We start from the raw sequence: 16566 nt of genomic DNA, 5'->3' as shown, positions 1-16566 counted from the left end.
ATACTTATTTGAATACTGGGAAGACAAAATGAAAAATCATTGTGATATTATTGCATATTATTTAGAAATACAGAGATAGAAACTGATAATTAGAAAGAGTTGTTGCCAAGATGAAGTAGGGAATGTGGAAGAGAAGCAAGGGACTGTTGTCTGTTTTAAACCTTATAGAGCTGTTTGTCTCAGTAGAATATAAATATGTATTGCTTTTGATAAAGTAAAGACTAAAATAGGTCGTGTGGTGGTGGCACGACACACCTTTAATCCCAGCACTCAGGAGGCAGAGACAGCTAGATCTCTGTGATTTTGAGGCCAGCCTGGTTGGTCTACAGAATGAGTTATAGGACAGTCGGGGCTACACAGAGAAACCCTGTCATGAATAAACCTTAAAAAAGTCTTAACATGAAAACTTTGAAAAATGTTTTGCAGTAATCTTTTAAAAGATCCTCCAAACATAGGAGAACAATATAAGAAATGCCATAGGCTGTACAAAGATTGATAAAGGAGAACTCTGTTTCTAAACTAGTCCTGAAAACTTAGGAGTCAGCAAATTAGCTTCTTTCCAGCATCCTGCATCACTGACTGCATCAGAACAAAAGGGAGAATTGCAGAGAGAGAGCTCTTCTATAGGAGAGTGAGATTTCAGGAAGTGGAGCTTTTCTCAAAAAGGCCTATTTTCTCTTTAAATCACAAGTTTAAAACTGCTGAGCAGCATTTAGCCTTGAGAATATTACACGGATAAATAGGAAGAGGCAAAGGCCTCCTAATTATAAAGCCGTAACCTCCATGCGCTTAACCACTGGCATAGCTCTTCATCCCTCACTGTTTAATTTCCCCGAGGATGCTGAGAGGTGTTGGGCAAACGGTTGCAAGTCATAACTTGTTTTATTAGAAGCAGTTGTGAGAACTCCAATGAGAAAGAAAATAAGGTTTCAGAGCTCTTCAGGTCTCTCCTCTAGTCATTCCCAAGACATTTAGGGTGTGACGTTAAATGTATAACGTACATTTAAATCTAGAGTCAATATTTTTGTGCTGTTTAACATACTCTCATTACAACTGCTGAATAGCTCTGATCAGCCCCATCTACCCCAAACCGTTGGGAAGCCTAACAGTTTTTAGATCTCTATCTATGCCACAGTTACCTACTTTTCACTCTTTCTTTAGGGCCACACCAGTTTTTCTTAACTATGAAGATCAAATCTAATCAATTTTAACTTTTTTTTTGTGCCATTCTACTGGGGAAAGCGAGAGTTAATTATCTTCGGTATTATTGCATTTATATCTGAAAAAAGTTAAATGATATAAAACTGATTTCAGACAAGACTAGTTTACAATTTGCATAAAATATACTGTCTCTAAGAGAGTTTGTGTGTTAGATATCTCTGTATGACCTTTCCATGGACCTCAGTTCATCTGCTTCTCAAATGAGTGCTGGGATTAAACGTGGGCCACCATGCCTAACATATTAAGATCTTACAATAGAGATAAACTACTACTTTTGAAAAAACCCTGACTTGTTATAATTTATGATCATAAATTTGATAGAATAGAAAAGGTATTTTTAAAAGACCTGCGTTCATGGGCTAAAGAGATGGCTCAGTGGGTAAAAGTACTTGTTGAGCAAGCACAAGGACCTGCTAGGTCTCCAGCACCCATGTAAGAAGGCTAGCCTGGCTGAGCATGCTTTCCTTTAGGAGCATTGGTAGTGCTTGCTAGCTGACATAGTAAGAATTTAGTTTCGTGTCAAGGGAGTAAAGAGAACGTCAAGCAGGACATCCAACATCTACCTCCAGTCTGTACATGGCCACCTGCACATGTCTGCACACACAGAAATAGTAAAATAAGTCATGTGGTCAAGCACTCTGCCAGAGATTTATTTTTCCTGTTGTTTATCTGTGTGTAAAGGTTAACAGACCTGCATTACTTCCTATTTTGTTAATCTAATCTCTTTTTAGAAAATTATAGAATTATGTTAGAATGCAAGTTTCATGAATTTCCTAGATTTCCTTCTAGCTTCTTATAGGTAAGCAGGCCTGTCTTTTTTGGTTTATATGTGGGAGAGAAAAAAATGTGTAACTGTTAGTGATACAAAGTGATATAATAATAAATTCTGCTTCTTTCTTTGCAATTTCCTCTTTTAAATTGAAGTTTTCCTACATCTTGGTGAGAAGAGTTGGATATGACTGTTCAGAGGTATATCACAGTGTCAGAACATTCAAAACAGACACAAGGAATAAAAACAGTGGGGAAACATATTTAACCTTTAGTTCTAATAAGTTATCAATTTTCTCTTTCTTTCTTATTATCTTTTCTAGCATCCTGTACAAAATTGAGTTCACTGTATCCTCAGCCTCCCACCCAACCCTGCCAGCGCTGCCCTCTCCCGTGTCCTTCACTACTGTCCTTTTCCTGTCCGGGGAAAGTGCTAATGGGCCCCCCGCAGCAGAACCATCTCAGGTCCTGTGTTGAGCGGGAGACAGAGCCTAACACCCATTTCGTGTCTGACTAGTATAGAATCATTAGTGCCTTCTTATCAAGTTGGCCATCAGAAATCATGTTAATTCCAACTTTGAAGTGTCTCTTGAATCCACTCACCTTTTATATTCTCTGGTTTTATTCACTTTCATCTAGAATATAGCAGTAGTTTCTAAAGACTATTCCCACATCGTTTTCTTTGCTGGTCTGGACTCCATGCTAGCATCCAGTCTTACCTTCTCTCTTTTTAAAAAATATAATTAGGATTTTGTTTTGTTTTATTTTTATAGATGATAAATTTTCTTTATTCTGAAGACTCAGTACTTTACATAAGCTTTGGTGGTGACTCTAAATCAGAGTGCAATGGTATTTCCATGCTTTATGAAACCAGTTCTTTAGCCATCTTACAGTGAATAGCAGAACTAACATAGTTAATGAAGCTTCATGTATGATCTAGGAGGCACATAGATGCTGCTGAAGATACTTCAGATATGTCCCTGGTGACTGTAGCCTCTGTTATATTTCATATGAAAAGCTATTTTTTGTCTTTTCCATTTATTTGGTTGGTTGCTTGTTTTTTGGACATAGGGTATTACTATAAGCCCAGACTGGCTTCAAACATGTGACAGTCCTCCTGCCTCAGCCTCTTAAGCTGCAATTATAGATGTACCACCATACCAAAGTGCTTGGCAAGAAGCGGCTTAAGAAGGCAATGGCTTAATAGTTTAAGCTGTATGGGCAGAAGTATGAGACACCTGGACACACTAATCCAGTGAGGAAGCAGAGAGGGAGGGAGGGAGGGAGGGAGGGAGGGAGGGAGAGAGAGAGAGAGAGAGAGAGAGAGAGAGAGAGAGAGAGAGAGAGAGAGAGAGAGAGAGAGAGAACAAAGAGAGAGAGAGAGAACAAAGAGAGAGAACAAAAAGTGGGACCAGACTGTCAAACTCCAAGGCCCACACTTACCAAAGTGCTATCTTCTGAAGGTTCCACTTCCTTCCCAAAGAGCACCAGTTGTTAAGGGCTAAGCATTGAAATGTTTGAGCCACTTTCAAACAACAGCAATGGCCTCCTTCTTGGGTACACCTTGGGTATAGTTGATGCACTGAATAGGCTATACCTGGACAGTCCCCTTTGTTTGAAATCAAGGACATGAGAAATCAAGTCTACCTTGTAAAAATATGTCTGTGCCCTGCTGATTAAACCCTTAGTTCAACAGGTGGAAGCCTGAGTTATTTATTGACATTTGTGCTTATTACAGTCTGCTCTTCCCTGAGCATGTTTGGAGTTTATGCAGTAACTGCACTCTGCAGTCCCTGAAGGGCCGCTCTAATCTTAAGCTTTATGAATAACATGCAGCACAGTCATACACGATGATTGACTGTACCATATCACGACTCTACCTCTCGCATACTCTCTGCACTGGACTTCCTTAAGTAGAATACCCCAGTCACCAAATACAGCCTCTTTGTGCCTTCGCTGTTTCTCAGTAAATGCTATTTCTCTACTTCTGTACTTCTGAAGTCCTTCTCATCTTTTAGAACCCATTTTGTCATATCCTGTATGAAGTTTTCACAATTTTTTATTTAATTTTTTTCGTCTATTTGAATCTTTAGTTCTTTAACAGCTCATTCTTCTTTTCTAACACAAAAATGCACAAAACTCCAACCATTGACCCAACCATGAAGTCCTGCAAATACTTAACTCTTTTGCTAGACAAATCCCTATCAAAGTATGATCATGCCTTTTATCTAACATTTAACTAGCTTCTTGGGTTGGTTATTTTCTTTTTTTTTTTTTTATTAAAAATTGCCATCTCCTCCCCTCCTCCTCCCCCTTCCCTCCCCTCCCCTCCACCCCCACCCCTACTCCTTCCCTCTTGAGGCCAAACAGCCATCAGGGTTCTCTACACTATGTTGAGTCCAAGGTCCTCCCAACTCCCCCCAGGTCCAGGAAGGTGAGCAACCAAACTGACAAGGCTCACACAGAGCCCATCCATGTCGTAGAGACCAAGCCCATCGCCATTGTCCTTGGCTCCTCGGTCAGCCTCCACCATCAGCCACCCTCAGAGAGTCCGATTTGGTCGCATGTTCCATCAGTCCCATTCCAAGTGGACTTGGTGGTCTCCCATTAGTTCTGTCCTGCCGTCTCAGTGGGTGAACACATCCCTCATGGTTCTGACTTTCTTTCTCATTATCTCTCTCCATCCGCTCCTCATCAGAACTTTGGGAGCTCAGTCCGGTGCTCCTATGTGGGGCTCTGTCATTTTCTCCATCCAATGCCAGGTGAAGGTTCTATGGTGATATGCAAGATATTCATGAGTATGGCAATAGGATCTGGACATTTCTGGCACCCTCTCCTCAGCTGCCCAAGGACCTAGCTGGGGGCGTCTTCCTGGACACCTGGGAACCCCTCTAGAGTCAAGCCTCTGCCAACCCTAGAATGGCTCCCTTAATTAAGATATATAATTCCTTGTTCCCATATCCACCCTTCCTATATCCCAACCATCCTATTCCCCCAAGCTCTTCCCATCCTCCACTTCACACTTTTCTCGCCCCATCCCCCCTCCCCCCATCCCACCCCACCCCTATGTTCCTATTTTTTGTCCGGCAATCTTGTCTACTTCCAGTATCCAGGAGGATAACTATATGTTTTTCTTTGGGTTCACCTTCTTATATAGCTTCTCTAGGATTTTTACGATTTATAGGCTCGATGTCCTTTATTTATGGCTAGAACCCAATTATGAGTGAGTACATCCCATGTTCATCTTTTTGGGCCTGGGTTACCTCACTCAGGATGGTGTTTTCTATTTCCCTCCATTTGCATATGTCCACCTCACTAATTATAAGGTTTAAGGTTTAATAAGTAAAAAGGTAAACCCCATGACTATTTGTCTCCTGATCAAAAAAAAGCATCATATACTATGTGTTCAGCACTGAACCTGTCTTAAATATTATATTGAATATAGATATATATTATATAGAGTTCATCGCTTTTCTTTTAGAAATCCACAGAACAGTAGACAGTGGATACCCAGGACAAATGGTTTCTTCTTCATAAAACTAAAATTAAAGTACGAGATGTCCAGTCCTGACCTAGCAACTTCAGTGTCAAGGACCTGAGCTTCTTCATTCTTGTTCTGCCTTTTCTGGGAACCTTACCTCCACATCATTCCATCCAGCTGAAAATCAAAATCAATGACAAAGACAGCTTTTTGATTTGTCAGTGTTCTGAACATAGTGTCTCTCGTCAATACCTGCTAAAAAATTAGAACTTAGAACTTAAGAGAAGGAGGTGATTGGTCACTGTGTTTGTATTTGAGCATGTTTAATTCAATAAAAAGTATTTTCCTTAGCCGGGCGGTGGTGGCACACGCCTTTAATCCCAGCACTCGGGAGGCAGAGGCAGGCGGATCTCTGTGAGTTCGAGGCCAGCCTGGTCTACAAGAACTAGTTCCAGGACAGGCTCTAAAAAAGCTGCAGAGAAACCCTGTCTTGAAAAACCAAAAAAAAAAAAAAAAAAGTATTTTCCTGGAGCGTGATAATTTTTTTCAAAAATCACACCAAAATGTAATTGACATGTGATTACACCCAGAGACCTTCCTTTCCCTCTGGTCATTGTCACTAATGTAACACATTTCCCTTCTTGATTGAATAAAATGTAACATTTACTTATGTGTATCAACCAAACTGATTGAATTCAATGATGTATCGTTTACTTATTTGTATCAACCAAAACTTAATTTCTCCATATATATAGCTATATTTTAATTAAAAACATATTTTAATATGAGGTAATTTTGGAAGGAAACTTGTTAAGACATAAGCTATTAAAGAAAGTAAAGCAATCGGTTATTGAGGAGAAACCAATTATTTACAAGGAGACAAAACAACAGAATCTCTAAGGGTAGGTCAGACACTCTGTCCTGCAAAGAAGCTCAATTATGGCAGGAAGTAAACAATTCAGAATAGCTTCAGGAAGTCCCTGAAGCTGACCAGATTCTCTAGCCCTCTCTTTCCAAAAGTATGTACATAGTAGACTGCTTAGAGTCACTTTCAGTCTAGCCAAGCTTTAAAGAAGATTCTGACCAGCCCAAGAGCCTAGAAGAAGCAAGGACCAGCCAAGCAAGCTGAAAGAAAAAGGGCTCCAGCTGAACTGTCTGGAAAGGGTCAGACCAACGGAGCCACCTGGAAGGGACACCTTCCAACCTGTTGAGCTGCCTATAGGCTGTGCAGTGTACTCCAGGTGTCCAGGTTTTGTGAGCTATCACCCAAAATGGGATAGGCTTTGTTGTCCTTGAGTCATTTCTGTAAGAACCACAGCAAAACTCATTGATTTACCAAGTTGAAGTTTGGTGGTATCCGTACTTTTGTCTGTCATGGGCTTCCTATTTGGGGTGAGTAGATGTGTATATTGACTCTCCTCAGGAAAAGTCTGTTCACATAAAGGTAACCAGTTAGGAAACTCGTCCTTGGTGAGCCAGTTCTCTCTCTCAGCAGTTAACTTGTAATTCTTTGCCTAGGCTTGTGCACCTCACCCCTGGGAGATTTTCCCCTGCTCCATTAGCATGTCTGTTGATGCTATTGTTCAGATCTTCATTTAGGCAGCATTTCTAGGTGGTGCCATCTCACAGCAGACGTCCTAGTCCTCTGGCTCTTACAGTCTTTCCGCGCCATCTTTCGAGGTATTCTTTGAGCCTTAAGTGAGGATTTGTGCTGTTCATATATCCACACCAGGGATCCCCAACCATCTGTTAATCTCTGTAGTATGTCCTCTTGTGGTTTTCTGTGTTGGTTCTCATTGCTGAAGCTTCTCTGATGAGGGTGGGACCTACTCATCACTGTGAGTATGAGGATAATATTGAAAATGTAGTTAGGAATTATGCTGCTCTGGTAAAGTGGGGATGGTAGGCTCTCTGAGATCCGTGACCTCACTAACCTAGTGAAACTGGATGATTTCTAACACCAGGAATGCTTTCTCTTCTGCTAAATGGGCCTTAAGTCCAATTAGACAGTTGTTGGTTAGCTGCAACATGAGTGCCATTATTGCCATGCTGGTGATTCTTGTGGTTCATGGATGTCATGATGAACTACATTTTTTAAAAAGAACTATAGAAAGTATTGTGAGGATATAGAAAAATTGGAACCTTTGTGCATTGATAGTGGAAATGTAAAATTGCACAACCATTATGGAAGCAATTTGACAGACCCAAAATAGTTAAACATAGAATTATCATTTGACCTAGAAATTCCTCTCTACAGGAAACTAGAGCATAAAGACTGCTTATTAGTTAAGAATACTGACTGCACTTCCAGAGGACCCAGGTTCTATTCCCAGCACCCACATGCTGACTCACAACCATCTGTAATTCCAGTCCCAGGGGATTTGATGCCCTCCTCTGACCTCTGGACACTGAGCATGTATGCAGTATACAGATATACATGCAGGAAAAAACCCACCTGTATACATAAAATAATAAATTATTAAAACTTTTAATCTATACACAAATGTTCATAGTTTTATTCAGTTTGAAAAAAACTGAATATCCAGCAATTGAGAAATGGTAAAATGTTATATATCCATTTAGTGAATATACAATATTTGGAATATATTTGGCTGTATAAAAGAATAAATTATTGTTATATTTTACAACATGGATGAACTTCAGGATTAATTTCTTATGTGAAAGAAGTTGCACATTGAGGCCTTGTGTTGTATGATTACATTTATTTATTTATTTTTATGATTATTATGAGTTAAACTAGGGTGTAGAACATGTTAGATTAGTACTCTACCACTGACCTATATCCCCAACCCTTACCTTTTCATCTATATAAAATGTTACAAAGAGGCAAATCCATTCAAACAGGCCAATTATTTGCTAGGAGATGAAAAGGTGGGAAGTTGATGTTAGCTTTTAATAGGTTCAGTGTTCTTGTCAGGTTAAAAATTGACAAAACTGTATCAGTTCTACCACATAGTAAATGCCCTAGTATATACTTGAAAATGTTAGATTTTGTTTTATGTGAATATATTTAAATATAATGATTTAAGTACTTTATCCCCAGAACCTACATAGTGGAGAAAGAGAACAGACTCCTGCAACTTGTCCTCTAACCTATACATCTTTGCTGTGACACCTGGGTATAACTGTGCATAAAATAAATATCTTTTAAAATTTCAAGATTATTAAAGATTTTGGGGGCCCTCCAAAAAACTGGTTATCCTTGAAAACCAATAGAGAATTGAATCTCTGCTGTGGCTTTTAGAAAACCCTGAAAGGAAAGCTCGGGTTGTATTTTTTATAACAGCACAGGAAGAGTCATAATCATTAAGGAGCTCTCTGCTCAGTGCCAAGGAATGTATTAGAAGGACGTTAGGCAAACTGAGATGATAAACCAGATTACCTCCTCGGAGAAAATCGTGTAGTTGAGAGCAGCAGGGAAGTTAGGAGACTAATAGGTAGTAGGGCTGAGCCTGAGAGATGCGAGCTTTCTTTTTTAAAAAAAAAAAAAAAAAAGAGAGAGAGTCCAACAGGAGCTCTCCCTAGATTTTGTTCTAAAATAAGAGCATTTTCACACATTTTAATTGCTCTGTGATAACAACAGTGTGAACTCCATCCACAAACATTTATTATCTATTTAGTTTTGCTCTAATTCGGTGTAGCAAGAATTCACCTTATAAGCAGAAGTAACCATCCATTTAGTAAAAAGAAGTCCCTTCCCACATTACTAATCATGTTGAACATTTCTATGCTAAAGTATTAATAATGCTCTTTCTCCATTTTTGGACGATATTTACAGGTTCTTATTCCCAAAGCAGCATTTTTATGAACTGGATTATGACTTAGGAACTGGTTAGTAAAGAATATTTTACTTAGTGTAGATTTTATATTTTATGTCATGATTTCAGGTAAAACTTTTATGTTTTTATAAACCTTGATATCACCTAGTGTTATGTTTATAGGACTCTTTAGGAAACACTTAAAAAGTGTAATTTTAATAACTATCTAAGTTGTTCTGATATTTTCCAGAGTTGGCATTCATCCCATCCTTTATAGTGATGATACAGGACAAAGAGGAATGGATAAAAACATTGGCGAGCAACTCAACAGAGCATATGAAGCCTTCCGACAAGCGTGCATGGACAGAGACTCGGCGGTAAGGGAGCTACAGCAAAAGGTGTGTGCTTTGGGTTTGAAAGCTGATTGTTTTTCTGGACAATTGAGGTTAAGAATTGAGAATGTTAGTCTGCTAGAAATATTTGGAGAACTATAACTATTATTAAAACACAAGAGTATAATAATAAATAATAAAATAATAGCATTGAGATTTTTTCTTTTTTTTTTAAATATTTTTTTATTATGTATACAGTATTCTTCCTGCAGGCCTCATTACAGATGGTTGTGAGCCACCATGTGGTTGCTGGGAATTGAACTCAGGACCTTTGGAAGAGCAGGCAATGCTCTTAACCGCTGAGCCATCTCTCCAACCCCTAGCATTGAGATTTTTGTTACCTTTTAAAAACATTTTGTTTCCTATGTAAAAGGTTGATTTGATGGATTCATTTTAAAGTGATTATGATTAAGATAGAACATTGTTTCTCCATATATAGCTTTTAAATGTCACTATTTTATATAAGAAATAAATATAAAGTTGCTTTATAAATGAAAGACTTTTATCACTGCTTCTCAGTTTTGCATTGCTTCTTTCCATTTTTTCATATTGTCATTTGGGCACCAGGAACTAATGTATCCTGGAACTAAATTTGTTATTAATTTATCATCCTCCATTCTTTATGACAGTTAAAATAGAACAGAAGATGATAAATTATTACAGTGATGTGGCATAAGTTCATAATCGGGACTCATGGAAAAGACATGTGGAAAGGTCTAGAGGAGTCTGTCCCCTCTTCCTGTGGACTTCCCCCAGCTTCACAAGTTCTGTCACATGTGTGCAAAGTGTAAGAAATTCCACTTTAAGATTCACAGTCATTGGGTTTTGCTGTTATTTTTGAGTTCAGAGCTGGCTTCACAGATACACTGTATCTACCAAACATCCAAACGCAGGGAAACTAGATCCTCTATAGATGTTATTACACTGTCTAAATAGGCTGACTCAGCAGTCACAGTCTCACCACGTAAGAATGTTTTAAAAGTCAGTTTCCAAATATGAAAGGACCAATTTTGCAAGTAGGCCTTTATGAAAATAACAGCCAGAAGATCTACTAGGAGGAATGTTAGCTTATTCCTCCACAGGCAGTTGGAGGTAGGGGAACTTACATTGATTCCTCTGGTTAAAAAAGTCTTTGAGGAGCTAGTGGTTTAAAGTAGTTACCATGAAAGCATGAGGGTCAGATTTGATTCCCAGCATCCATGTATATGTTGGGTGGGCATATTGATCTGCCTGTAATTCCAACTCTTGAAAGCCAGATAATCATTCTAACACATTGGCAAGCTCTCAGGTTCACTTGACAGACCCCCACCTCCATGAATAAGGTAGAAAGTGATTGAAGAAACTCAGAGTCTATCTCAGGCCTCCACGGCACATACTTGCCCACAAACATGAACATACAAGCACACATATAGATATATATGAAGAAAAAACACTATTCATGAAATTTTGAAGTCAAAAGACATAGGCTATATCCATGAAGTTCTTTGTTCATTCAATAAATATAGTGTGTCATCTATACAATTTCTTCCTTTCTAGGTGATCCAGTAACTATTAAACATTTCTATATATACCTTCCTGAATTCTACAAAAGCCATCTTTATTCTTTGTGAATCTTCTCGGTTTGTAAAAGAATAGTGCTATTGAGTGATCTTCTCATTTTAAGTAGCTAGAAGGAAGAGGGCATGATATGACAGGGCCTTCAAAAATTATTTAAAGTAGGAAAAAAGTAAAAAAAAAAAAAACATTTTTTTCTTCCTACTTTACAATTAGGTTCATTAAGGGACTTAACAGTTCTATTTGTGTTCTATGGTAACTTGGAATTAGGGAAAAAGATGATGAAGTTTTGAGAAAACTAAAATAAGTAAAACATTATTTATGCATTTGGGAACTTTCAGAAGTTCAAATAGATAATAAATAAAATGGTTATTGCATATATAATTTAAAAAACAGAAAAGAGGCTCGTTATTGCATATATAATTTAAAAAACAGAAAAGAGGCTCACTGGCTGTTATCTGACTGTTATTAGACATGACAGAAAAGATCAGGTAGTGTGTAACCTAGGGAAGAGGCATCTAATTCTTTCTTTGTGAGTCAGGTCAGCACAATATGCGTTCACATTTGGGCTAAGATTAGGAAGAACATAGTAAGCTAGGAGACAGGGATCACGCACGTGTGTGTGCATGTGTCTGTAAAACAAGAAGTGAGGGCGTGTTTGCTACCTTGCATGTCTTACAAGGTGGTCCTATAACTTCATTAAAAATTATGAGGTATTATGGGAAAAGAAGCTGTAAAGATAATAGCCCCATCATGAGGAATATGACTAAGTATGTATCTTTAATCTTTTAATGCTTTAGAAAACTCTTGACACTGACAAAGAACCCAGCAAACATACTGAAGACATGTTACATATTTTCTAAGTGCAAATTATATTTAAAATGGCAATCTTTATACTTTATAAATTACAATATGTGCATTAATGTAAAATTCATATATTAATAACTAATGTATTAAATCTTTACTAACATATATTGGATAGTAAGTATATGTAGGTTTATTGCACCTTGGTTGAGAAAAATAAAAACCTGAATATCAATAATTTTAAGAATTTAAAACAAGGCACTGAATTAGCAGTTATGTGTGAATTTAAAAAAAGACCTAATTTCTTTTTTCCCGACAGTGTTTCTGTGCATAGCCCTAACTGTCCTGGAACTCTCTCTGTAGACCAGGCTGGCCTCAAACTCACAAAGATCCTCCTGCCTCTGCCTTCCAACTGCTGGGATTAAAGTTGTGCACCACCACCACCACCACCCAGTGACCTAAAATTTCTTTAGGAGATAAAATGGCAAGAAGGTGGCACCTGAGTGTAGGTCACTTATGAAGATGATGAAAGTAGACCCTAGAATGTTTAGTTTAATGCTGATGACTGAAATCAAGAGTGATGAAGAACTTAGAGTTTGGTTATGGGGAATAATATATATATATATAATGCAGTTCTGATTCTTAGGTTTAGACCTGTGGAACATATGGGTGAGCTATCTGATGGGTAGGTATGAAAACTGTTGTGTAGGCCTACAAGGAGTTCTGTATGGAGACTGTGATGGTTTGAATAAGAATGGTCCCCACAAGCTCATATATTTGGCTGCTTAGTCACCATGGAGTGACACTATATGAAAAGATTAGAAGGATAAAGGGGGTGGCTTTGTTGGAGGAAGTGTGTGTGAGGGGGGACTTTGAGGTCTAAAAGCCCATGCTAAGGCCAGAGTCAGTCAGTTCCCCCGCCTCTCTCTGCCTATGGGTCAGAATATAGTTCTCAGCTACTGCTCCAGAACTCTGCCTGCATGCTGCATCCTTCCTGCAGTGATGATAGTGGACTAAACCTCTAAAACTAAGCAAGCCCCCAGTTAAATGCTTTCTCTTTTAATGGTTGCCTTGGTTATGGTGTCTCTTCATGGTAATATAATACAACAGTGACTAAGACAGAGACTAGAGCTAGAACAAGATTGTGTAGTTTTAAATGGTATTTCTCAGTTAGAATGTGTGGTAGCTTGAATAAATATTCAAAAAATGAAAGTAGGTTAGGGTGAAAGGAAGAAAAAGACTCACAATATAGAATGTAGTTTAAGCAGTTTGAAAGACACAGAGACCCAGAGAACACTGGGATTTTAAAGAAGAAACATAAAAGGGGGCTCTTTAAAGAGACTTAACAACAATGAAAATAGTCTACAAAACAGGGAAGGAATTAGAGAAGAAAACATAACAGAAGCCACAGGAAAGGGGTCTCAGGAAGGGTACAGTAGTTAGCACAACTAGATAGCCAGATGACTTGATAAGAGGGTAGGGGAGGTGGCATTGTGTTTGGCCATGTGCAGAGGACTTTGAAATGCTAGGGCTGTTAGTGGAGAGGGGAACATAGTACCCTGAGGCCTGGGGAACAAAGGCAAAGGACAGACAACTGCCAAAACCTGGGAAGGCTAGAGAAGTGTTTTCGTGTTTTAGGCTGAGTGAAATGAAGAAAAACAGCTTGAATGAGAAGGCACAAAGAATAATTGCAGCCCTATATTCAGTTCCTTGCACAACTGTTAGGGGGAGCTACTTGTTCATTTCCCAGCCACCTAGACTTGATATAACCACACAGAAACTCTATTAATTAAATCATTGCTTGGCCTATTAGCTCTCGTCTGGCTTCTTATTGGCTAGCTCTTACAGCCTTAACTAACCATCTCCATTAATCTGTGCAACACCATGAGGTCATGGCCTACTGGCAAAGTTTCGACAGGCTCCAGTGACTGCATGGCTTCTCCGTGACTCTGCCTACTCTCTCTCTATAGATACCTCTTCCAGCCTGGCTATATTTTGTTAAGCCATTGGCCGATAGCTTCTTTATTAACCAGTAAAAGCAACACATATACAAAAGGACTTCCCACACCGCTTCCCCCTTTCTATTTAAATAAAAAGGAAAGTTTTAACTTTAACATAGTAAAATTACATATAACAAAACAGGTATCAAGCCGGAATTACAGTTACAATATTTGTATCTACTTTATCTTTTATCATAACTAAGGAGATCTATAACTATCTATTCTTCAACTCCATCAAAGACACCAGAAGGATATAATACCTAAGTTAACAGGAAGTGCATTGTAAGCAACTTCCAAAACTCTAGAATTGACAGAGACATCTTGCTACCTGGACTGTCACCCAAAGGTCTTCTGTAATGTTGCAGGCACCCATCCATCTTCAGCCTACTGGCCCATAGTATCCAGCAGACTTTTCCATGAAACGGAAAATTTCAAAGACAGTTCCACCTATATTGGCAATTTGCCAGTTTCTTCTGTGTCCTGCAGAAAGTCTTACACACACCTTCATGAAGCAGGAACCTCGAAGGACTGTCTCACCTTCTTTAGGCAGCTTCAGCAGTCATTTTTCTGTGGGTCCTGCAAGTCCAGTCAAGCAGTTCAGGCAAGAGCAGTTTCTTGCCCAAATGGCATACAAGTTAGCAGAGAGCTGAAGTGCAAGAAAGAAGGGGAGGAGGAGGCAGCCACTTGGTTCGTTTGTAGAAATGCCGAGCTTAGGTTAGAAACCAACCAGGAGTAGAACACAAATGTTCTCTCAGGACTGGAGAGAAAAAGACCGAAACACACACACACACACACACACACACACACACACACAGAGAGAGAGAGAGAGAGAGAGAGAGAGAGAGAGAGAGGGAGGGAGGGAGGGAGGGAGGGAGGGAGAGGAAGGGGGAAAGGGAGGGAGAGAAAGAGGGAGAGGGAGGGGGGAGATAAATGTGGATGACAGAGGAAGTGATCAAAGAAGAGTTTCAAGTAAAAGTCATAAAAGTGGGGTTTTCTGTGAAATACAGCGTCAGCTACTAGATAAAGTGATTTGAGAGTGAGAAATAAAAAAAATGTTACATGCAAATTATTTTGAGTTTTTAGTAATAACAGTTTATATGTTTGCTGGGTTTTTTTCAGCAGCTGTAGGTAAGATCCAGAGTTAAGTGGTGTTCTCACACATTAAGATGATAATTCAGGATTGAGAGTAAAAGATGTGTAAGTACAAACAGGTAATGTCAGTTATGTACCCGGAAACATGAGCTGGAACTACAAAGAAGATACTAAGAACAAAGGCTGTTAATGGTGGCGGTCCTTTGGAAGAGTGGAAAGACTATATTGCCATCTTAGCACCAATTGATGGTTAGAATCCCGTCTTCTCAAGTCATGAGAGTGGGTAGCTAGAATGAGCTGAGGAAGTAGAACACTTCCTAAAGTGACTAATGGGTTTAGAGAAGCTGTGTGAAAGAACCAGAGTTGTTGAATATGCAAGAATGACCAAAATATCAGATGATAACAGTTTTGAAAGAGAGGCAGTCATATAATTAAATACCTTGTGTTTTAGTCATAAGTGGATGACCCAGAACTGAAAATGGTAGGCTAGCATGGTATTTGTCCTTTTGTTGTCGCGTAACCTACTTCATTGTCCAATCTCGTGGATTCAGGCAGTATCACACAGGTTCATTTGAGGTATTTGTATCCTTGGAAAACAGTGTAATTGTCCAGTGTAATTGAAGTGATATGTCAGCTGCTAAAATTGAGATTTATTAGCCATTAAATTATCTGTGGTATAATAAAACAGCCATTCTGGCATTGGGTTTCATATTTGATCTTATTATCTTTTTTGTTTGTTTGTTTTGGTTTTGGTTTTTCAAGACAGTGTTTCTCTGTAACTTTGGAGCCTGTCCTGGAACTAGCTCTTGTAGACCAGGCTGGCCTCGAACTCACAGGGTTCTGCCTGCCTTTGCCTCCCAAGTGCTGGGATTAAAGGCGTGCGCCACCACCGAAACTTAACTTTTCCTGTAACATTTTTTGAGGGGAAAATACCTACGTAGCGTGACTAGTAGAGCTCAGTCCATAAAACGAGATGTAGAGTCTACAATGTGAATTGTCAGCAGTGGGGTCAAGGGAACCCAAAGAGCTTGCTAGAAACTTGAGGGATGCAGTGTCCCCAGTACTCAGCTTTTATTGGAGGCAGTTGTATGCAAAGATACTGTATAATCATTAAACTATGTTTTGTAAATTGTTTTGTTCACCAGAGGGAACAAAGACAAGGAAGTATGGCTAGAAAAATTTATGAGAACAGAGCAAGCCTTACATCTTAAGAAATAGCACATTCCCAGACCCCTGAGGTGGAAACATCCGTTGTGCAGTTCATTTCTCTCCAACTTAGTGTGCCAAGGGTCAGTGTGCTCTTAGATGTAAAATGTGCTTCTCATATAAGGCTGTTGCCAACATGTACATTTTAGCATTTTAGAGATTTTCTTATGTGGTCATTTGTTCTATAAATTACCAAGTCTAACTCACCGATTTTCTTCCTTCTATATACTTTAAGATGTAATATTGGATTTTCTAGGTAAAACAAGCTC

At 38.9% G+C, this 16566-nt stretch overlaps 1 protein-coding gene across 3 annotated transcripts in view; it reads left to right on the top strand.

Annotated features, from left to right (window-relative positions):
* The window catches only part of Tank (TRAF family member associated NFKB activator), a 78728-nt gene that overhangs the window by 23911 nt on the left and 38251 nt on the right, over positions 1–16566 (top strand). For 2 of the 3 annotated variants that reach the window (XM_038337688.1, XM_038337687.1), the window contains exon 2: positions 9500–9647. In XM_038337688.1, the coding sequence (XP_038193616.1) occupies positions 9549–9647 (99 nt within the window). In that variant the 5' untranslated portion in view covers positions 9500–9548. The remainder of the gene's footprint in view (positions 1–9499; positions 9648–16566) is intronic. The other variant, XM_038337689.1, reaches the window with a different exon arrangement.

The sequence above is a fragment of the Arvicola amphibius genome, chromosome 7 (assembly GCF_903992535.2).
Source record: "Arvicola amphibius chromosome 7, mArvAmp1.2, whole genome shotgun sequence".
NCBI classification, from domain to species: domain Eukaryota; kingdom Metazoa; phylum Chordata; class Mammalia; order Rodentia; family Cricetidae; genus Arvicola; species Arvicola amphibius.
The sequence above is the reverse complement of the archived record's forward strand: the minus strand, read 5'-3'. Positions and strand labels throughout refer to the sequence as shown.